Source organism: Ostrea edulis, chromosome 5 (assembly GCF_947568905.1).
Source record: "Ostrea edulis chromosome 5, xbOstEdul1.1, whole genome shotgun sequence".
NCBI classification, from domain to species: domain Eukaryota; kingdom Metazoa; phylum Mollusca; class Bivalvia; order Ostreida; family Ostreidae; genus Ostrea; species Ostrea edulis.
The window spans coordinates 10483663-10504621 of record NC_079168.1 but is presented as its reverse complement, the minus strand read 5'-3'; the positions used below and the strand labels follow the sequence as shown (position 1 = coordinate 10504621).

The following is a 20959-nucleotide window of genomic DNA, read 5'->3' as shown; positions in this document are numbered from 1 at the left end:
AAGAAATACTTTTCTTGAATAAATTACCCATTGCACACATACTATTAGTTTGCATTGCACATCTTATATTAAAAACTTCACCACACAGACTAGCTGTAGAAATTTGACTCTCTGGGAAGCACTTGGGACAGTTGTTTGCCCAGAGAGCTACAGTCCTGCAGCTACACACAGACATGGTTTGTTTGGGTTGTGCAGAGGTCATATAATGTGGGTAATAGTTGAGGTCCTTTTAATGATTATCAAAATGATTAATTTAAAAGTTCATGTGTTTCTTATTCACCTTTATGGTTGATAGAGCAGTTAGGCCAGTTTTGAAATAAGATGAAAAAGCAAACTGATAGGAAAATGTATTTTTATATATATATATATATATATATATATATATATTCTTAATAGGGATATGGTCGTTTTTTCAATTTCTGATTTAACTGGTCATACATGTATGAAGTGGTGAATGCTCAAAATATTTTTTGATACAATAAGTTTGACAAACCACTTAAAATACACACATGTATTAGATTATGTTAATTTGTACTTTAGGAGAAGTGAATGTTTAACTTTTGTGCATTTGGAAATGACTTTATGACTTAATTAGTACATAGAACACTAAGAAATAAAGATGATATACAGATGTTTCTGAGGATGTCACTACAATATGTACATGCAGTTTATCCATTAAGATTTATAAGCTCTACTTATCTCTTTTTCCAGGCTCATGGAGCAAGTGCAATTACAAATGAAGAACCTCTCCCTGCTGGCTGGGGTATGAGTGTGGCTCCTAATGGCCGTGTTTTCTACATTAACCACAACAATAGGCAGACCACGTGGGTGAGTTTTCTTCAAATTACATATACATGTGCAAAAGACAAAGAAGAAAAAGAGTTATTTAGACTGGCAAAATATTGCTAGAAAGGAAAGAATATCAAGAACTTTATCAGTACTCATAACCAAACAAAACGAAATAAAATTTATTTACAAGTACAAACTTTATAAAACATTGGAACACATTTTTTAGATAATGTTATTATTTTTTCAGAATATCAATGTTATTTCTAATTTACATAAAATGTACGTTTTGTGTAGGAAGACCCAAGAAAATCACAGAGTCACCGGGCCAGTGTTAGGGGTACAGGAGACACCCCGGCCCTGGTCAGACGCAGTTCATCAAATGAAGACCTCCTACAGAATCTAGGTCCCCTGCCTGTAAGTGTATAAAGCTATCCAAAGTTAGAAATCAGGTTTTCATTTTTTCATAAAATGTAGCTCAACAATTGATATGAATGATTATTTTGTTTCTAACATGAATGGTATAGATACATACAGTATAGATACATACAGATACTTACAGTATTGTACTAAAGATATCCATGTAACATAGCACATCACACAGCAGATAGAGGTATTGTGTCATAGGGGTAATGATCTAAGTCATAGCACATCACACAGCAGATAGAGGTATTGTGTCATAGGGGTAATGATCTAAGTCATAGCACATCACACAGCAGATAGAGGTATTGTCTCATAGGAATGATGATCTAAGTCATAGCACATCACACAGCAGATAGAGATATTGTGTCATAGGGGTAATGATCTAAGTCATAGCACATCACACAGCAGATAGAGGTATTGTCTCATAGGAATGATGATCTAAGTCATAGCACATCACACAGCAGATAGAGGTATTGTGTCATGGGAATGATGATCTAAGTCATAGCACATCAGTCAGCAGATAGAGGTATTGTGTCATGGGGGTAATGATCTAAGTCATAACACATCACACAGCAGATAGAGGTATTGTGTCATGGGGGTAATGATCTAAGTCATAGCACATCACACAGCAGATAGAGGTATTGTGTCATGGGGGTAATGATCTAAGTCATAGCACATCAGTCAGCAGATAGAGGTATTGTCTCATGGGGGTAATGATCTAAGTCATGGCACATCACACAGCAGATAGAGGTATTGTGTCATGGGGGTAATGATCTAAGTCATAGCACATCACACAGCAGATAGAGGTATTGTGTCATGGGGGTAATGATCTAAGTCATAGCACATCACACAGCAGATAGAGATATTGTGTCATGGGGGTAATGATCTAAGTCATAGCACATCACACAGCAGATAGAGGTATTGTCTCATGGGGGTAATGATCTAAGTCATAGCACATCACACAGCAGATAGAGGTATTGTGTCATGGGGGTAATGATCTAAGCCATGGTATTTCAAGCAGTTCAGTGGGACATACAAAAATACTTTTGATAAGAGCCATATTCTGTCTGTCCAATTAAGATGAATTCAATAGTTTGAAATCTGTAAATAGAAGTTTTTTCTGGAATAAATAGGATTACATAACATCAATTTTTTTTTTCATTAAAAAACTGATCAGGCCTGTTTGCAGGCTTGCAAACCTGCAAATAAATTCTCAGTGGATTATTTCAATTCAACAAAAGTGCATTGTGGAGTAACACTGCAAATAAAGAATAATTTCTGCCTTGTTATTGGACAGGCTGGCTGGGAAGAGAGAATCCATGCTGATGGAAGAGTGTTTTACATAAACCACAGTAAGTAAAGTCTCAGTATTACTCATTATCATCATCATTACTAGTATTCAACGATGAATTTAAGAATATTGTAGAAATTGAGAAAGGGGATTACTGGTAAAATGAAAATTTTCTAACCCAGGTTTTCTCATAAACATATATTGTGTTTGGTATTGGTTGTAATTGTCTCAATAAGCTGAAAAATAATATACATATCAGGAAAAGAATTTGGGGGGAAAAACTTGTTTTAAAAAATCCACCTTTATCATGTGTATTTAGCCTGCGGCACATTTTCACACCTCCTGCAAGGCCACCGATTGCCACAGCATTTATCAACATTTCTCAGTACCGACAGCATTTTCCTCAGTAATTATCAGTAAATATCAGAACCCACAGTACGAACCGCAGTAAATACCAGCAATTCTTAGCACCAACAGAAATTATCAGTACCAACAGTAAAAATATCAGTAATTATCAGAACATATTAGCACCAATAGCATGATAACAGTAATTATCAGCAAATATCAGCAACAACAAAATGACACTCAGTACATTTTCTGTCCAGTAGTGTTAAGTATGCATTCTGTATATTACAGTATACTGTAGATACACCTAATTAGTTTGCATTCTGTATATTACAGTATACTGTAGATACACTAATTAAGTATGCATTCTGTATATTATTACAGTATACTGTAGATACACTAATTAAGTATGCATTCTGTTTATTATACCCCCCGCAAACGAAGTTTGGGGGGGTATACTGGAATCACTTTGTCCGTCCGTCCGTTTGTCCGTAGACGCAATTTGTCCGAAGTTTATTTCTAATACCGCTGGACATATTTCATTCAAACTTTATGCACATCTTCTATATATTATGTAGTTGTGCATCTCCTATTTTCATTGAAATATTTTAACAGTTATAGAAGTTACGCACATTTTCTTTTCATTTTGGGGGTTGCACACTTTGTCCAGACTTTAATTCTAATACCGTTGAACAGATTTGATTCAAACTTTATTCTCATCTTATGTATATAATGTAGTTGTGCATCTTCTATTTTCATTGAAATATTTTAACAGTTATGGAAGTTACGGACATTTTCTGGTTTAGAAAAGATTACAATAATACCAATACTTGAGCTAATGTCATTTATTTACTGACAAAATCAATGACAAAGTAAAGTTGGCATAACATAATGATCTTTAACAAAGTGAATATAAACTAAAGACTAGAAGAGTTGACCAGGGATTTGCAATCATACAGCCTAAAATGTGCCAAATAGTATTCATTGTTTATATTAAGCATATTTTTAATATTTCATGTACTGCTGTACTGTAGAATATACACTTCTGCATTCACATTGATTGCCCTGTAGATAATGTGAAAATATCCAATGTGCTTGCATTAAATATTTCCCATCATCTTATATGCCCAACGGGGGGTATTAGTCCCATTAGGACAGTTCTAGTTATTCCTGTAATGATATTTTGTGTTTCAGATCTGAAGATTACTCAGTGGGAGGATCCAAGATTAAGTCAGCTCGGTGGACCTGTGAGTGTTAATTAAATTATACTCATTATGTAACATACAATGACAATATCACTAACACAGACCTGTGAGTGTTAAATCATACTCATTATGTAATGTGCAATGACAACCAATTTGAAATATATGTACATGTACTAATTTTTGTGTTGTAGGCTGTACCATATTCTCGAGACTACAAAAGAAAATACGACTACTTCAGGTCCAAGTTACGGAAACCTGTAAGTTTCTTACGTAATTTTTACTTACGCTTCCTTTATGATCAGAAGGTTCATTCTAAGCAACTTACAGTGAGTGAATAGGGACTAGAAAATTTGAGTAGACTTGGCTGAAGAAGCATGTCTTGTTACTTGTGCACAACAAGTTGGCTAGTTCATTACATCAGACCAGTCAATCATGGCTGAATACTAAATTCAGGCACTAATACATGCTTTCCAACAGTGGTTTTTTTTTTATGAAGTGAGGACTTACGAATTTGTAAACTTTGTATTTTTTAAAACAATGCACATCTTCCAAATAAGTTTAATTATTAATCTGTGTTCTGAAGATGACAGCATACAGTTTCATTATTGTAATTGGTAGCAATCTCATTTTCAGGTGAGTTGAAACTTTAAGCTTTATACTAATAACTTGATGTTAAACCTTAATACTTTATTTTGAATACACTTGCACATGCATTCAATTTATTCCCTTTATGAGATTATGTAAAAGACGCCAACAAACCCATATTTGTAAAACTGATGCAAAGATGTATTTGAGATATCGAAACATTTCATTTCCCAAAGCAAGGCATGTACCCTGTTTATCTTTACATGTTATATGACTTAACAATCAACATGACACTGTCATGGCTTTGGTGAAAAATTCAATTACGATAAACAATTTCAGCTCTTTAAGTCACTCAGGTGAACTATTGCAATTGGTGTGCGTCTTTCGTTGTGCGTTGTATGACACCTGTAATGCATTAACATCGAACATTTTTAACTTCTTGAAATTTGGAATGAAGTATCTTTGGGATAAGGGAACATAAATTGTAATTTCAGAACTCTAGGGGCCATAAGGGCAGGGCAAAATCTGCCAAAAATTAATCCATTTCCAAAAATCTGCTCTACAACTGTAAGAAAAACTAAATGCATAGTTATACAGAGTAGGAAGGCCTCTACCAAAGATTTCATTAGTCCTAGTTTAGAGGTTGTGACTTGGAAGAGGGGGGGGCACACTACGTGTGTGTGTGTGTGTGTGTGTGTGTGTGTGTGTGTATATATATATATATATATATATATATATATATATATATATATATATATACGTAGTTATATATATATAAAAGCACGAAAACCCAACAACACCCTACTTTCTTAAAGTGTCTGATCTGAGAAGATACAATGCCAGTAAAGAAATTTATGAAAGCACTGAAAAGGACACGACACTGTTGGTTATTTAAAACTCAAATTTTCGACGCAACCCGCATCTTTATCAAGAGACATATATTACATAAACAAATATCACGAAAAAACGACAAGTATCAATAAACTACATTGGTAACAAGAATAATACACTGTTGTACTGGGTGATAAAAATGGTGGTTTTGTTGTAAAGCCTGTTTACTGACGTCAGATGGTGTAGAGAGTTTGTACCATGGTCAGGTCGGGATGAAAATAGAATTATTCTTGAAATTACAGAAATCAGATAAATTTAGAGGGAAAACTTCCAAACAATGTGATTATGAAATAAAATAGTGGGAAGATAATGATATGGAGTGATTAAGTTCAAAACAATAGTTGGTAGTCCGTACCATTGCTGATTCGGATATGGTAAATAGCGCTGGCAACGAAAAATATTATGATTGCCAGAAGAACACGATTAAACAACAAAGTCAATCAAAAGACACAGATCTCGCATTAAAATCAACAATCCAAGAGGTGAATGGGAGAGAAGTCTAAGGAAAAAGATACTGTATTATCTTTTTCAAGCTAAAATATTTTTCAAGGTCAGACAAATGAAAACCGCATTCTAGAAATTCTATTCTGTTGCGATATTAGAATTTCTAGAATGCGGCTTTAATGTGTCTCTTGATAAAGACGCGGGTTGCGTCGAAAATTTGAGTTTTTAAAAAATAACCAACAGTGTCGTGGCCTTTTCAGTGCTTTTATAAATTTCTTTACTGGGCTTGTATCTTCTCAGATCCGACACTTTAAGAAAGTAGGGTGTTGTTGGGTTTTTGTGCTTTTATATATATATACATGTATATAATAATAATTAAGGAAAACTTCAGGTGTGATGACATTCCATTTTATTTTTACCTGCTGAACTCAGGTAAAACTTATCATAACAAGTACATTGTACTCTTTTTGTAAAACTTGTTACACTCTGAAGAGCCGAACTAAACGGTGAAAGCACTAAATGTAATTAATTAAATGTGGATCATGTGTAATTAGTCATCATTGGATATATTTTTTCTACTTATTACCTATACCATGGATATTTTGTGCAATTTTACACACACATATGTGTGTGTATATATATATATATATATATATATATATATATTTAAAAGAAAGAAAATAAACAGTACACAAAGTTAAAATTTTAACGCAAGCGCTTTCATTTAAAATTTTAACTTTGTGTACTGTTTATTTTATTCCTTTTAATATCTTATAGTGGACACTGTGATTTAAAAAAAAACCAACAATTTGGATATATATTTATCCAAATTGATTTTAAAAAATCACAGTGTGCAGTATAAGGTATTGAAAGAAATAAAATAAACAACACACAAAGTTAAAATTCTAACGCAAGCGCTACATCTTTAATTAGTTTTGAAATAGACTGACATCATCAAGGCGTTCTGACATTTCATGTACGTTACCACGTCATAAACGAATGAAGGGGAAATGTTTTTTACGTTAAAGAGACACTACAGCTCATTTTCCACATTTTAATAAAGTGATTTTTAAAACACGTATTGATAAAATGATAAATATCATATCGATACTGACAATTTTGAACAATTGGATGCATCAATTTACTCTCAAATGCACTTTGGAGATCGTCCGGAATTCAAAGGTTTCTTCATGCTGACTCGGACTTTTGAATGCTTATTTACATCACGTGGTTTTGAATGACAGCAAAGGTGTTTTGTAGGAAATTATTTAAATTCCCCTTCAAGGGGGTCCACACTCACCTTTCAAGTATAAGATTATTCCCTGCTCCTTATAATAAGTAATTATATAAATCATTGTTTCAACAGAAACTCTTCCATGTTCCAATTGACCGATGTTTTTACATCTAACACGTGTCGTGTTCAGATAAAAATAGCACGTACTTTTAAAGCAGTGTCTTCTCGGCTAGTCCCAATGGCAGATTTGGGGGGGGGGGGGGGGGGCAGGATCCCTCTCCCTCTCGCCACAAATTGTAAGTGAAAATCCAAATTTTGCACCCAGAAAACCGATTACTTTGGCTAATATTTGACTTTCACATCCCCATTCGGAAATCCTAGATCCACCACTGAGTTACAATCGTTTCTCCTAGCCCTTTGTTTTCCAACAGCCATACTGATCGCAAGGTCATTTTTATTTCACATAAAAGTTTTATCTCATTTTATTTTTACCTCTTTTCTCACAGAATCTGTCAAAATTCTGGATCTATCCACTACACTTTCTCTCAATGGATGACATGCTGCACTGTTTACTGTCTATGCGCATGCGTCTGAAGACCGAAAGGAGGAGACTTGATATTTTTTTGCATAGCCCATCAAAAAGTATTAAATTTTACGTTGACTTTAAATAAGTGTTATTTTCGCAAAGTTCATACATTCAACAATGCAACAAAAATTGAAAAAGCACTGGGAAAATTGTCATTTCATGATTTTTTCGCAAAATGAGCTGTAGTGTATCTTTAAGCATTGTTATGACGTCATAGATGATAAGAGCCAACAATTTCACAGTAAGCTATTGAGAGCAGGTTTTAAAGTCTGAATAAAGTGTCTTTCTTTTTCTCATCGGGAAATACAATGTAGTATTTTCTGAGTAAAGTTTATAAAACAGAAATACACTGAATTGTCAGTGGCCACACAGATTTAAATGTTCACTAACTTTAATTTTTCTGGGTGCTGAAATGTGTTGTTTATGAACTCGTATACGAGTTCACAAAGTAGTCACTTTGTGATGCAAAAAATCTAATGTTTTCCACAGCCAGCACATGTTCTCACATAAATGAATTTTTTGGTGGAACATGTCCTGTCGGAATTCACCTTAATTAAATTCCTTGTTGTCAAACTGGAACGAATTTCCTTCCCTTAATTAAATATGGACATGTTCTGCATCGTCGATTATCACATTTGGTAACAGTGAACATTTTACTGTTGGAATTTTTCTTAAAATTAGACTTGCATAACAGTCTTCTAAGGTTCTTGCTCTTACATGCGTCAACTGAATGAACAAGAAAACATTAATTTGACACAGGTTAACATGATGACTTGGTACCGATGTATTGGGTCACAGTGCAAGGTCAAACAACATCAAATGTACATTTCCTCGAATATTAAGTACCGTCATAAATTAAGGGGGCACTGGTATGGGACATGTATTGCTTCATATGCAATGCTTTTATAATGCTTGTTCAACCATGACCTACAGGGGCCAGGACAGGATTACAACAGTAGTAAACTTTTTAAGTTTTAGCATTAGATACATAAGCAAACTCTTATCTCTTATGTACACAGTAGATCTATTATGAACATGTCATGCCCCTAACCCCCACCCCACCCCACCCCTCCACAGATAAAGAAGTGGGGTATTAAAGCTTTAATGCTTAGAATTTGCTGGAAACCTTCTCATCTCTAACAGAACAATGCAATTTGTAAAATAAAAAACATGTACATAAAATTCATGTTAACCCATCAGTCCATCATAAGTTAAAGGGAAAGGCAACCCTAACCACATTGTTGCCTTTATGAATAAAGTATTGCTTACTGATGTCATAAAAGACAGTCTTTAACAACAAAAATCCGTGCTTAACAATTAAATCAATATTAATCTATCTTATATTTCAAATTACCCGCCGCTAAGAGAGCGGCCATTGAAGTTTAATTTAACACGTCACACCGTCGGTTCCGGTTTATTTCATCAGCAGCACTGTAAACATGACAAGTCACGAACAGTTAAGTTTGGAGTCGTATAGATTTGAGCCTGTTCTTTCGCAAGAAGAATTTAAGAAAAGAAAACGTTCAGTCGAGTCGCAGACCAGGCAGAGGGTACTCGTTTCTTCATACATGTAAATGTCTCAAACCTCAACTTGTCATTACGCAAATGATGAATCCACAGTTTACATAGTATTTTCTTTTTAAATAACTGTTGGGTCAGGAATTTGGGGGGGGGGGGGGGGGGGCTTTTTTCACATCTCCCCTTCGCATTAGTGTAATTAACTGCTTGACAGGAAGACATCCACCTATTTACAATGTATTCATAAAATCTACCACATGCACATCTTTGATCTCATCAAAACCGGAATAGATGGTGTGACGTCAAAATTATTGATTTTTGTGGTCTTGAATACAAAAGAGTTCTGCATCATGGCAGCCTCAATATATTGAGATGGCGGGAATTTCAATTTTTAACGTTTTAAAATTAGTACTGAAGCTTATCTAGGCCGTATATCAAAAGAATAGTATGACAAATCTTTATCATATAATTAATCCTATCATTTATCATGTAAATTTTTTTGGGGTTGCCTTTCCCTTTAACTGTAGAGGTCCCAGTGTTACCTGAGGAAGTTAACTGTAGAGGTCCCAGTGTTACCTGAGGAAGTTAACTGTAGAGGTGTTACCTGAGGAAGTTAACTGTAGAGGTCCCAGTGTTACCTGAGGAAGTTAACTGTAGAGGTCTCAGTGTTACCTGAGGAAGTTAACTGTAGAGGTCCCAGTGTTACCTGAGGAAGTTAACTGTAGAGGTGTTACCTGAGGAAGTTAACTGTAGAGGTGTTACCTGAGGAAGTTAACTGTAGAGGTCCCAGTGTTACCTGAGGAAGTTAACTGTAGAGGTCCCAGTGTTACCTGAGGAAGTTAACTGTAGAGGTCCCAGTGTTACCCGAGGAAGTTAACTGTAGAGGTCCCAGTGTTACCTGAGGAAGTTAACTGTAGAGGTGTTACCTGAGGAAGTTAACTGTAGAGGTCCCAGTGTTACCTGAGGAAGTTAACTGTAGAGGTCCCAGTGTTACCTGAGGAAGTTAACTGTAGAGGTCCCAGTGTTACCTGAGGAAGTGAACTGTAGAGGTCCCAGTGTTACCCGAGGAAGTTAACTGTAGAGGTCCCAGTGTTACCTGAGGAAGTTAACTGTAGAGGTCCTAGTGTTACCTGAGGAAGTTAACTGTAGAGGTCCCAGTGTTACCTGAGGAAGTGAACTGTAGAGGTCCCAGTGTTACCCGAGGAAGTGAACTGTAGAGGTCCCAGTGTTACCCGAGGAAGTTAACTGTAGAGGTCCCAGTGTTACCTGAGGAAGTTAACTGTAGAGGTCCTAGTGTTACCTGAGGAAGTCAACTGTAGAGGTCCCAGTGTTACCTGAGGAAGTTAACTGTAGAGGTCCCAGTGTTACTTGAGGAAGTTAACTGTAGAGGTCCTAGTGTTACCTGAGGAAGTTAACTGTAGAGGTCCCAGTGTTACCTGAAGAAGTGAACTGTAGAGGTCCCAGTGTTACCTGAGGAAGTTAACTGTAGAGGTCCCAGTGTTACCTGAGGAAGTTAACTGTAGAGGTCCCAGTGTTACCTGAGGAAGTTAACTGTAGAGGTCCTAGTGTTACCTGAGGAAGTTAACTGTAGAGGTCCCAGTGTTACCTGAGGAAGTTAACTGTAGAGGTCCCAGTGTTACTTGAGGAAGTTAACTGTAGAGGTCCTAGTGTTACCTGAGGAAGTTAACTGTAGAGGTCCCAGTGTTACCTGAGGAAGTGAACTGTAGAGGTCCCAGTGTTACCTGAGGAAGTCTTTGAAAATGTTTCCAACAAATGTTGCACCAGAAGAATTACAATTTCTCAAAAATAGTGACTGTCCAAGTATCCTGAACCAGTACTATTTATTTCTGAAATCTACATTCTATTTTCATTTCTGTAGGAATAATATATGTACTGTATTTATTAAGATTCACATGTGCATTGTTCACAACTGCGTCATGAGCCATTTGTAGAGATATCAAAGGCAAAAACATTTGGAATGTAAATATAAAGTAATTGCATCTTCAAATGATGTACATCCCAGATTTTACCTCCTGTACTCAGGACTTCAGGTGTGATGACATTCCATTTTATTTTTACCTGCTGAACTCAGGTAAAACTTCAAGTATGATAATATGATGACATTCAACTTTAGTTTTACCTTCTAAACTCAGGTAAAACTTCAGGTGTGATGACATTCCACTTTATTTTGACCTCCTGTACTCAGGTAAAACTTGGGTATAAAGCAGTTGATCTGAACTAGAATGACATGTGCTGCAATCTCTACCTTTCATAAATATACTGGAATATTTTTTAATCAATGTTTATGGATTTTATGGTGAGATTTCTGTTAACTATTTAACCATGAATAATCATTGTTGAAGGGAATGCAAAAAATCTCCAACTATCTATAGAAAATCAATGGAGATTTGTAAGCCAACCGCAGTCTTATTCTAACAATGCATCATCAATCTTGTGGGATGTTCTGAAAGGTTTGGATACTACTAACAAAGCCATATTCAGCAACAATTTGACACTAATTAATTAATTACAGTCCCCTTTTCCCATAACATTTATTAGGTCACCTGAGTCACTCAGGTGACCTATTGCTATTGGTTTGCGTCCGTCGTCGTCCGTTAACAACTTCTTCTCAGAAACTACCCTGCCAATCTTGACCAAATTTGGTATGTAGCATATGTAGGTGAAAGAGACCGGGAATTGTAAATTTTATGACCCCCCACCCTAAGGGGCCTTAATTTTGGGGTAAAAGCTGTAAAATTGATGTATTTCTTTAAAAATCTTATTTATTCCCGGGCATCTAGCAGAGAAAGTGAGTATATAGTAATGATGAGCAAGGAAGCTTCTACCAAAATTGTAAATTTCATTACCCCCGGGGCAGGGGTTCGGACCCCAGGGTGGGGCCAAACTTGGTATACAGTGTTTATGTGTAAAAAACTTAAATAACATCTTCTTTAGTGCTATTTAAACTAAATTGAAACTAAATAAATATTTAGAAAAAGCAGGTAGTCCTTTACTAAAATTGTAGATTTGATGATCCCAGAGGTAGGGGTTTTGATATTAGGGTGGGGCCAAAATAGTCAGTTATTAAATGTGTGAGTGATCGAAATTTTTAACTTCTTGATAACTATCATTCCAATTCTTTTCAAATTTGGTATGAAGCATCTTTGGAATGAGAGGGAAAAAAGTTGTCTCAATTGCAGGATTCCTGCACCCCTAGGGTCTAAGGGACAGGGCAAAAGCTGTCGTAAATTGACAAATTTTCAAAAATCTTCTCTACAACCACACATGTGTAAGAAAAACTAAATTCACAGTGATGTAGACCAGGAAGGCCTCTACCAAAATTGTAAATTTGATGATCCCAGGGGTAGGGGTTCTGACCCCCAGGGTTGGGCCAAACTTAGTTTATGATATTTATGTGTAAGTTTGCTGATGCTGTATAAAATCTAAATGCATATATACTTAGGAATAGTAAAAAAGGATGTACAAAAAATGGTGAATTTCACAACCCAGGGTTTTGACTCTAGGATGGGTCCAAATTAGTCATATGTTTTAATATTAATACACCTATTTTATCATGTAAAGCTTTTCATCAGTGTATGCATTTTTGAGGACATTGAAGTTTTAAGAACACATCTGGTTTTATACTGTTGCTGAAGATTAGAATTTAGCTTAGATATTCAGAACAGGAATTTTTTTTCTAGATTTCATAGCCCTTGGGAGTTGTGATTATTTTTTAACAGGTACTCAGGTGACCGATAAGGCCTGTGGGCCTCTTGTTGTGTTGTTCAGTATTGGTACAAATTTTGATGGCATGGTTTTCAAAATTCTTCTGGGGGAAAAAATTGCATTTGATATATTTACAATAAACATGGGTGTGGAATATTTTGATTTTTTAAAATGTTATCTTTAGCTTTAATTACAAGGCATTCATTTGCTTGTAATTTTTAAAGCTGTATGGTCCGAATTACAATATGTTTTTCCATCTCGTAAAAACGCTATTAAAGGGACTGATTCACGATTTTCCCCCAAATTTTCTTTTTCACTTTTAATGATCAAAATCTATTGTTTAATTGTTTAAAAGATTTCACATAAAAATTATGGTTATACATTACATGCATCACAGAAGCTCATTTTAGAGAGTTTATTATTTGTGTTTTAAACAGAGATTGCGGTTATTGTTTACGAAATTTTTAAAAGAAATGGATGTCGATCTGAATTTATTATATCTTTCACATTTCAAACATTTTGGGGGTAAATGTGTCATCTAAAAGTTAAAATTTGTGACGATGCTTTATATTACAAAAATAAATATTTCACCTGTTTGTTTGTATACATAAAAAGACTCGAGTCTTTGTTTACATAACTCAGATTTAAGGCTAAAATATTGCTTTTATTCTTGCATTCAGAAAGTCAAAATTTTGGCTGTCCATATTAAATGAGTTATTTTTTTAATGTTTACCATCAGAAATGAACAATATTTTTATCAAAAATCGTGAACCAGTCCCTTTAAATCATCGCACGTATGTAGTTATGAGGCTGTATGGCATATCATATATTATTTCACCTGTTTTAACCAAAATTATTTGATTTTAAATCGATGTTTACAAATAAACGCGTCACTCTGCCATTTCAAGTGACAGTCACGTGACCAGTTCAAACTTTCAGATCATCGGTGGTCTTATCTGTGTAAAGCTGTGTATTTTGTTACAACAATACCGTGCCATAAGTTTAATAGAAATAAAAATATCAAATACCTCTTAGTAATTCGTTGTTTTACGCTCTTTCAGCCTTAAAACTAGACAGTTGCATATGAGTTAATACATTATGTTGGGATTCCCCTGACGCGTGTGGGTCTATTTATAGACGTCTAACACTGTATAATTATATATGTACCACAATATATTTACTTTCTAAATAATATTCTCACAGTTTTCTTTTACATGCAGATGTTTTCAAGCATGTAATTAAGGGAAAGTTAATAGCTTTATTAAGTAATTAATCTGCTTTAAAGTATTTATGTACAAAAATAATACATGAACATCGGGTCATACAGCTTTAAATCAATTTGCATATATGTAGAATTAGAAAATCTGTTTGTATGTCCTGGTAATCGAACATTGGGGGCATGAAGATTTTGGTCTGTCTATCTGTCTGTCTGTTTTGTTTGTCTACAAAAACTTTAACCTTGGCCATAAGATGGTGATAGGGCTTTCACATTTCACCTGTGTATTCCTCAAGAAGATATGAATTCTGGTTTCTTGATGTTCTTGAAAGTAAGGTCAGGAATATTGATCTGTGAAGTGGCTTTTAAAACCTACAGTCCCACTCTCAATTGTTAGGTTCAGGTAGTGTTAGTGGTAATACCTTATCATGTTCCTTGTGCAAGTTTATGTTAGAAGATAGCAATTGATTTCCTTATTTATAACATGTCCTTTGTATTTTGTGCAAATAAAAAGCCATATTCAAGGGAATAGGTTTTTTTATAGTTCACCTGAGCCTATGGCACAAGTGAGCTAAAAATTTGGATAAATATTTGTCTATATGGGTAACTTCTTATTTTCATCTTCTGCTTTACAACTACTGGGTCAATTTCAGCCAAACTTTGCAGAAAGCATCCCTTGGGTAAAGGGGTTAAAAGGTTAATGTTTGAATAAATGGCCATATCCTTTCTAATGAAGACAAGTAGGGATTGGTGAAATGGGAATGCTTAGAAAAATTCTTTTCTAGAAATACTGAACCAGAAAAGTGAAAAATTGTATGATAGCTTCCCTATACTTAATATTGAAGGTGTTCACAGCCCTGAGACATGGTTGGAGCCAATACAGGTTTCAGAGTTGTACACTTGGAATTTGAAAATTCTTCAAAAATCTTCTTAAGAACAAGAGTACAATCACACAAGGCAAATTATTTGTTCAAGGATCCTCACGCTGTGTGTAGCCGTATTATTGACAACTGGGCCCTGTTAGGTGCAAGTTCCTTTGTAAAATGTGGCCTGGGGGTCAAAGTATTTGGGACTTTTATGTGAATGAGGAAGATGTAGCTTTTCGGGTGAGCAATGTGGCCCATATTCTCTGTCTGTCTTGAATTTATTGATTTTAGTTTCATTTTTTGAGCGGTCATTTTTATTAATGGGTTTTTGCTGCCAAGTTTGATTGAAAGATAGAGTTTAATTTTTGAAGCAGTAAATCATAAACTTCATATAATCTAACTGCACTGAATACAAAAATTATTTTCATTTACATTCTTGATGTCTTTTTTGTAGAATAATATTCCCAATAAAGTGGACATAAAGGTATCAAGAGACCGAATCCTGGAAGGTTCTTACAGAGCCATCATGTCATTGAAGAGGACAGATGTACTTAAAGCTAGGTAGAGACATGTAGTGTCCACAAGGGGGCTAACTCTTGTAGGCTACACACTTTTTTCTGATTAAGGAAAATAGAGAGAGGATATTTTTCAAAATTTTATTTTCCATACAAATAATGAGGACGTTGTACTTTACAATGTAAACACCCCCCCCTCCCCAATGTAAAGGTAACTACCATGATGGTTAGTTGATTGAATATTGTTTAATGTCACACTGGAAAATTTTTCACTCATATGGAGACATTACCATTGCCGGTGAAGGGCTGCAAAATTTAGGCCTATGCTCTGCGCTTCCTGGCCTTTGAGCAGGGAGGGATCTTTACCGTGCCACACCTACTGTGACATGGGACCTCGGTTTTTGCGATCTCAAACGAAGGACTGCCCCATTTAGTCACCTCTTACGACAAGCAAGGGGTACTGAGGACCTATTCTTACCCAGATCCCAACTACCATGATGTTATACCACATTACAATAATGCAATACAAAATATGATGTGTGATTTTACGAAATTTTCTGTTCAGAGACTTTGCTAAACATTCTTTATCTCAAATCAGACTTTTCATACCTTAGTTCATAATACCCTATGGCATATGACGCATTTTTTCTTTTAGATAAAACATGACTGGATTTTGTAACATCATGAAACAAAATGAACTATTTCTTAAAAAGTTATATTTTAAAAAAAATTATAATGGTAAAAGCATACAAAGGTAATTTTGCGAGAAGTGAAATCAGTCACGAAATCAAAAGAGGTGTCTAAATTAATGTTACAGATTAGAAAGAGGAAACGGTAGAGATTTTCATTCAAGCAGTAAGTCCTTTGACTTCACGCAACGTGTGTTTACTATGACACTGTTATTTATTACAGGTTATGGATAGAGTTTGATGGTGAGGTGGGTCTGGATTATGGAGGCGTGTCTAGGGAATGGTTTTTCTTGCTGTCCAAGGAAATGTTCAACCCTTACTATGGCCTCTTTGAATATTCAGCCACGTAAGTCTCGAGTTAATACTGGAAAGACAATTTACTGACGGAGTTACATGTAGTGAATAAAGTACTCCCCTGATAGGAACTGCAAAGAACATGTTTCTCTGTAAATCTAATGTAGACTGTGTGTAAGTTTGTAGTATAAAGAAAGGCATTAGCTGTAAATCTGATTTAGACTGTGTGTAAGTTTGTAGTATATAGAGGGCCATTAGCTCTAGTTTTACATACCCTTTTTAGATAAGTATGGTGAATTATATATAAGTGCTTTATTAGGAATAATATGTACAATAGATGCACGTACCGTATTTTGCTGAATATAATACACATTGTTTCATATACACCTCCTTAATTGATGGAGAGGGGGGAATGCAGTTAGTGTGTATAATGCACAGCAAACATTTTGAGCAAGCAGTAATCTTTACTGTATTTTCACTGGATATCTTTTGAAAATAATGTAAATTTACAAGAAAGCAGGAGAATTTGCAATCTGCACAGCCATTTATTTGAGTTACCGGTAACTTTATACATCATTGAATATCTTCTGGGGAAATAAAGTAAATCTCTATGAAGCACAAGGTTTTGTTGCATTCAAGTTAATCAGACTTGGTGTTGTCTTTTTTTAAAATTTGAAAAATTGAATTAAATAGTGGGTGTTAAAAAATAAAATCAAAATGTTCAAAAAGAGTTTGATGTGTTGTAATCGACACACTACCAAAGCTGCAAAAAATGATGTAACTGAACAAAGGTGTGATATCAATTCCCTCATTTTGTGTACACAACAATGGCTTTAATGGCAGCATAGGAAATACGAATGGATATACACCAAGTTACAAGATGATGAATAGACAGGTCAAATAAATCTTAATTTGCTGTTACATGGTAATTTAATTATTTACAAATTATAAGTATAACATTTTCTACAATTTTGTGTTCCTGAAATAAAAACCGAGCACAAAAGTGTGAGGTCGATATGCTTATCTGTGAAGTCGATATATCTATGGATCGACCGATTGAAAGGGCTACATTTGTTATATTATTTTCGCAAAATGACCTTTTACTTCTACGTCTGCAGACTTCACTTCCATATTGTTTAGAAGTAGGTAATGATGTGAACTGGAAAGAGAATTTGATTGGTTGGAATGACATATGTCAGCCAATCACATTCATTGTTGCATTTAGCAAAATTTTTCTAAATAAATCTATTATTAGAAAGTACAGGTCAATCTGAGTTTTTTTATGTTTATAATTAGAAAGACCCAGTCAATCCGCATTTATATACTTTGAAATGTGATATCAAACGAACCAATGGTGAAATGTATTACAATGCATAAAAATAATACACATTTATATAATGTAGGTGAATAACATGAAAAGCATATCTATGTAATATTGCGGTATGACAAACTTACAGTCGAGCTTCACTAGAACCAAAAAAATTATAGTAATGTGGTACATAATATCCACCCCTTTCTCACAAAATAAATTGTAGAAGAGAAAATGTGGATTATATTTGGCAAAATATAGTATATGGAACAGATGAAGAATGTGATACCTTATATTTGTATTGATTTCAGGGATAACTACACCCTTCAGATAAATCCATTGTCAGGATTGGCCAATGATGACCACTTGTCATACTTTGAATTCATTGGTCGGGTAGCTGGGATGGCCGTTTTCCATGGAAAGCTGTTAGATGGTAAGTGTTTGAAGACTTGTAAATAGAAATACCAAACTGGTGCAGGGATTGAAATTAGCTTTACTCCAACAAGCAAATTGTAGTTGTGGATTTTTTTCCCAACACACAAATTTGAGCTTTTACTAACATTTTTCAATCAATTAATTTTTTTCTTAGGAACTTTAGAACTTAAAAAAATATGCATGCCTTATGTCACATATGAAAATAAAGTGCAATAATAATTAAAAATAAGATAGAGAGTTCTTTCATGTAACATTTATTTTGAATAACGATCTATTGCAAAATCTCTACCTATTTTCCACCATATTTTCGTAACAATCTGCTTATGCTTAGAACAGAGGTACGTGGAATTCTCCTTCCCACTTCTTCACCGTTTTTCCCTCTGCACTTGCCTTGCTAGGTCTTTTTCTCTTTTCTTAAAAGTATTTTGTTATTGTCTGGTTTATTTTTACAATCTCATCGTTGTTATAAAATAATTGGTGTTCACTATTGCAAATGTTCTACCATAGTTAAATATCATTCGATAAAGCATTTCAGGGCACAAGACAATGTTATGGTAAGTTTAAGAGTCGAACTGTGGTGAAGCAAAAAAATTTGGGGAAAATATGATTTTTTTTTCATAAGCAAAACTTTGCAACTGCCAATCACTATGAACTCACAATTTCAATCTTTATCTCACATTTAGAGAGTATTTCCCATTAATTTCAATCCCTGATGATGGTACATTCAAATTAGTTTATGAAATGCTAAAAACACATTCATATCTATACATGAAGGAAGTAAAAACACATTCATATCTATACAGGAAGGAAGTAAAAACACATTCATATCTATACAGGAAGGAAGTAAAAACACATTCATATCTATACAGGAAGGAAGTAAAAACACATTCATATCTATACATGAAGGAAGTAAATTGTGTATTTTGGATGTTTTAGGGTTCTTCATACGTCCATTTTATAAGATGATGTTGGAGAAGCAGATAGTTTTAGCAGACATGGAGCCAGTGGTACGTCAGTGTAGTACTTATTTCTTATAGAAATATTGTGGGTCCTGATAAATAGATAGTCAATTAGTCACATAAATGCTGTCAGTTTAACCATCACGTCTGCAGGTCCCAACACCTGATATGTTTTTATACTCCCGTCGAAGACGTGACGATTTATGGTATGGCTCTATCCGTCTGTCTGTCCGGACCTTGTGGGCAGGATACAGACTGAACCATAAGCTCCAGGTTAAAGGTCAAGGTCGTATCGCTTAGTAGGAAAACCTTGTTGGCAGGATACAGACCGAACTGTATGCTCCAGGATATTACAACTTGGTTTATTTGATTACTATGATGAGAGGAAGATGCCTCTTATTTTTCAAGGTCAGAAGTCAAAGGTTAAGGTCATAGTATTACTTAGTAGGAAAACCTTGTGGGCAGGATATCATTGAAGATTCATTAGCAATGAGACTTGGCAACACTTAGAAATGGTTCTTGTTGAGATGAGTTTGTAATCTTTCATTATCAGTAAGCATACAGTATTTTTCATAGACATAAAACATGATTTTAGGGGATCACTCAAGGGAGAGGAATCCCATAAGGGTTCCGGGTTAGAATAGGTCCTCAGTACCCCTTGCTTGTCGTAAGAGGTGACTAAATGGGGCGGTCCTTCGGATGAGACGGCAAAAACTAAGGTCCCGGTCACAGCAGGTGTGGCACGATAAAGATCCCTTCCTGCTCAATGACCATAAGCGCCGAGCATAGGCCTAAATTTTGCAGCCCTTCACCGGCATTGGTAACATCTCCATATGAGTAAAAGATTCTCGAGAGGGACGTTAAACAATATTCAATCGATCAAGGGAGAGGAAAATTGTTATGTGTACTGTTGTTGCTTCTGATTGATGAAAACGTTTTATAACCCTTGTTGACTATTGTTTGTTATTTACACAAGATTGAAGCCTATCTGACTTTTTTAAAGTACATACACTTCCTGGTATCATTGCAGGACTCTGAGTACTACAATTCTCTAATTTGGATCCAAGAAAATGACCCCGTGGACTTGGATCTGAGATTCTCCGTGGAGGAGGACTACTTTGGGGAGGTGAGTAGTGAATAATGTCCTTCTACAGGGCTGTCACTCAAGTTTTTGGGACAGGGTCCTGATCCCTTTAGATTGGGAAATTTATTGGAATATTTTGTTCAGGTTTTTTTAACAACATACAATCACTCAAGTTTTTGTTTCAGTGAAAGAAAGATTTTTTAAAGGTAAAGATCCAGATTGATTCTCACTCAGTTACATTCATTCAATAACATCCCCCCATCCCCATCAAAGTACATAAAGTGTAGTCTAGAAAATGTATTTTGACAATGGATGATCATTGGAGAAGTTGTCTCAAAATTAGGAATTTCTAGATTTCTAGATTTGCTTGTTGTCCTTTTATCAGACCCAATGTAGGGAGGTTGACTATCTTGTTCTACTTTATTATTATTATTTTATTCATTTATAAAGCGCAAAATTACAAATAGTTTCTATGCACTGTACAATGTTTGTGCTAATAATCATTGATAATATACTAATAAAAGACCTGCAAGAGCTATAAAGGAAATGATAAAACAA

At 35.0% G+C, this 20959-nt stretch overlaps 1 protein-coding gene across 2 annotated transcripts in view; it reads left to right on the top strand.

Moving 5' to 3' along the window:
* The window catches only part of LOC125651694 (E3 ubiquitin-protein ligase NEDD4-like), a 56418-nt gene that overhangs the window by 25455 nt on the left and 10004 nt on the right, over positions 1–20959 (top strand). For both annotated transcript variants that reach the window (XM_048880401.2, XM_048880402.2), the window contains 10 exons: positions 712–828; positions 1084–1203; positions 2507–2561; positions 4040–4092; positions 4242–4307; positions 15571–15677; positions 16544–16666; positions 18235–18356; positions 19295–19365; positions 20348–20443. In XM_048880401.2, the coding sequence (XP_048736358.1) occupies positions 712–828; positions 1084–1203; positions 2507–2561; positions 4040–4092; positions 4242–4307; positions 15571–15677; positions 16544–16666; positions 18235–18356; positions 19295–19365; positions 20348–20443 (930 nt within the window). The remainder of the gene's footprint in view (positions 1–711; positions 829–1083; positions 1204–2506; positions 2562–4039; positions 4093–4241; positions 4308–15570; positions 15678–16543; positions 16667–18234; positions 18357–19294; positions 19366–20347; positions 20444–20959) is intronic.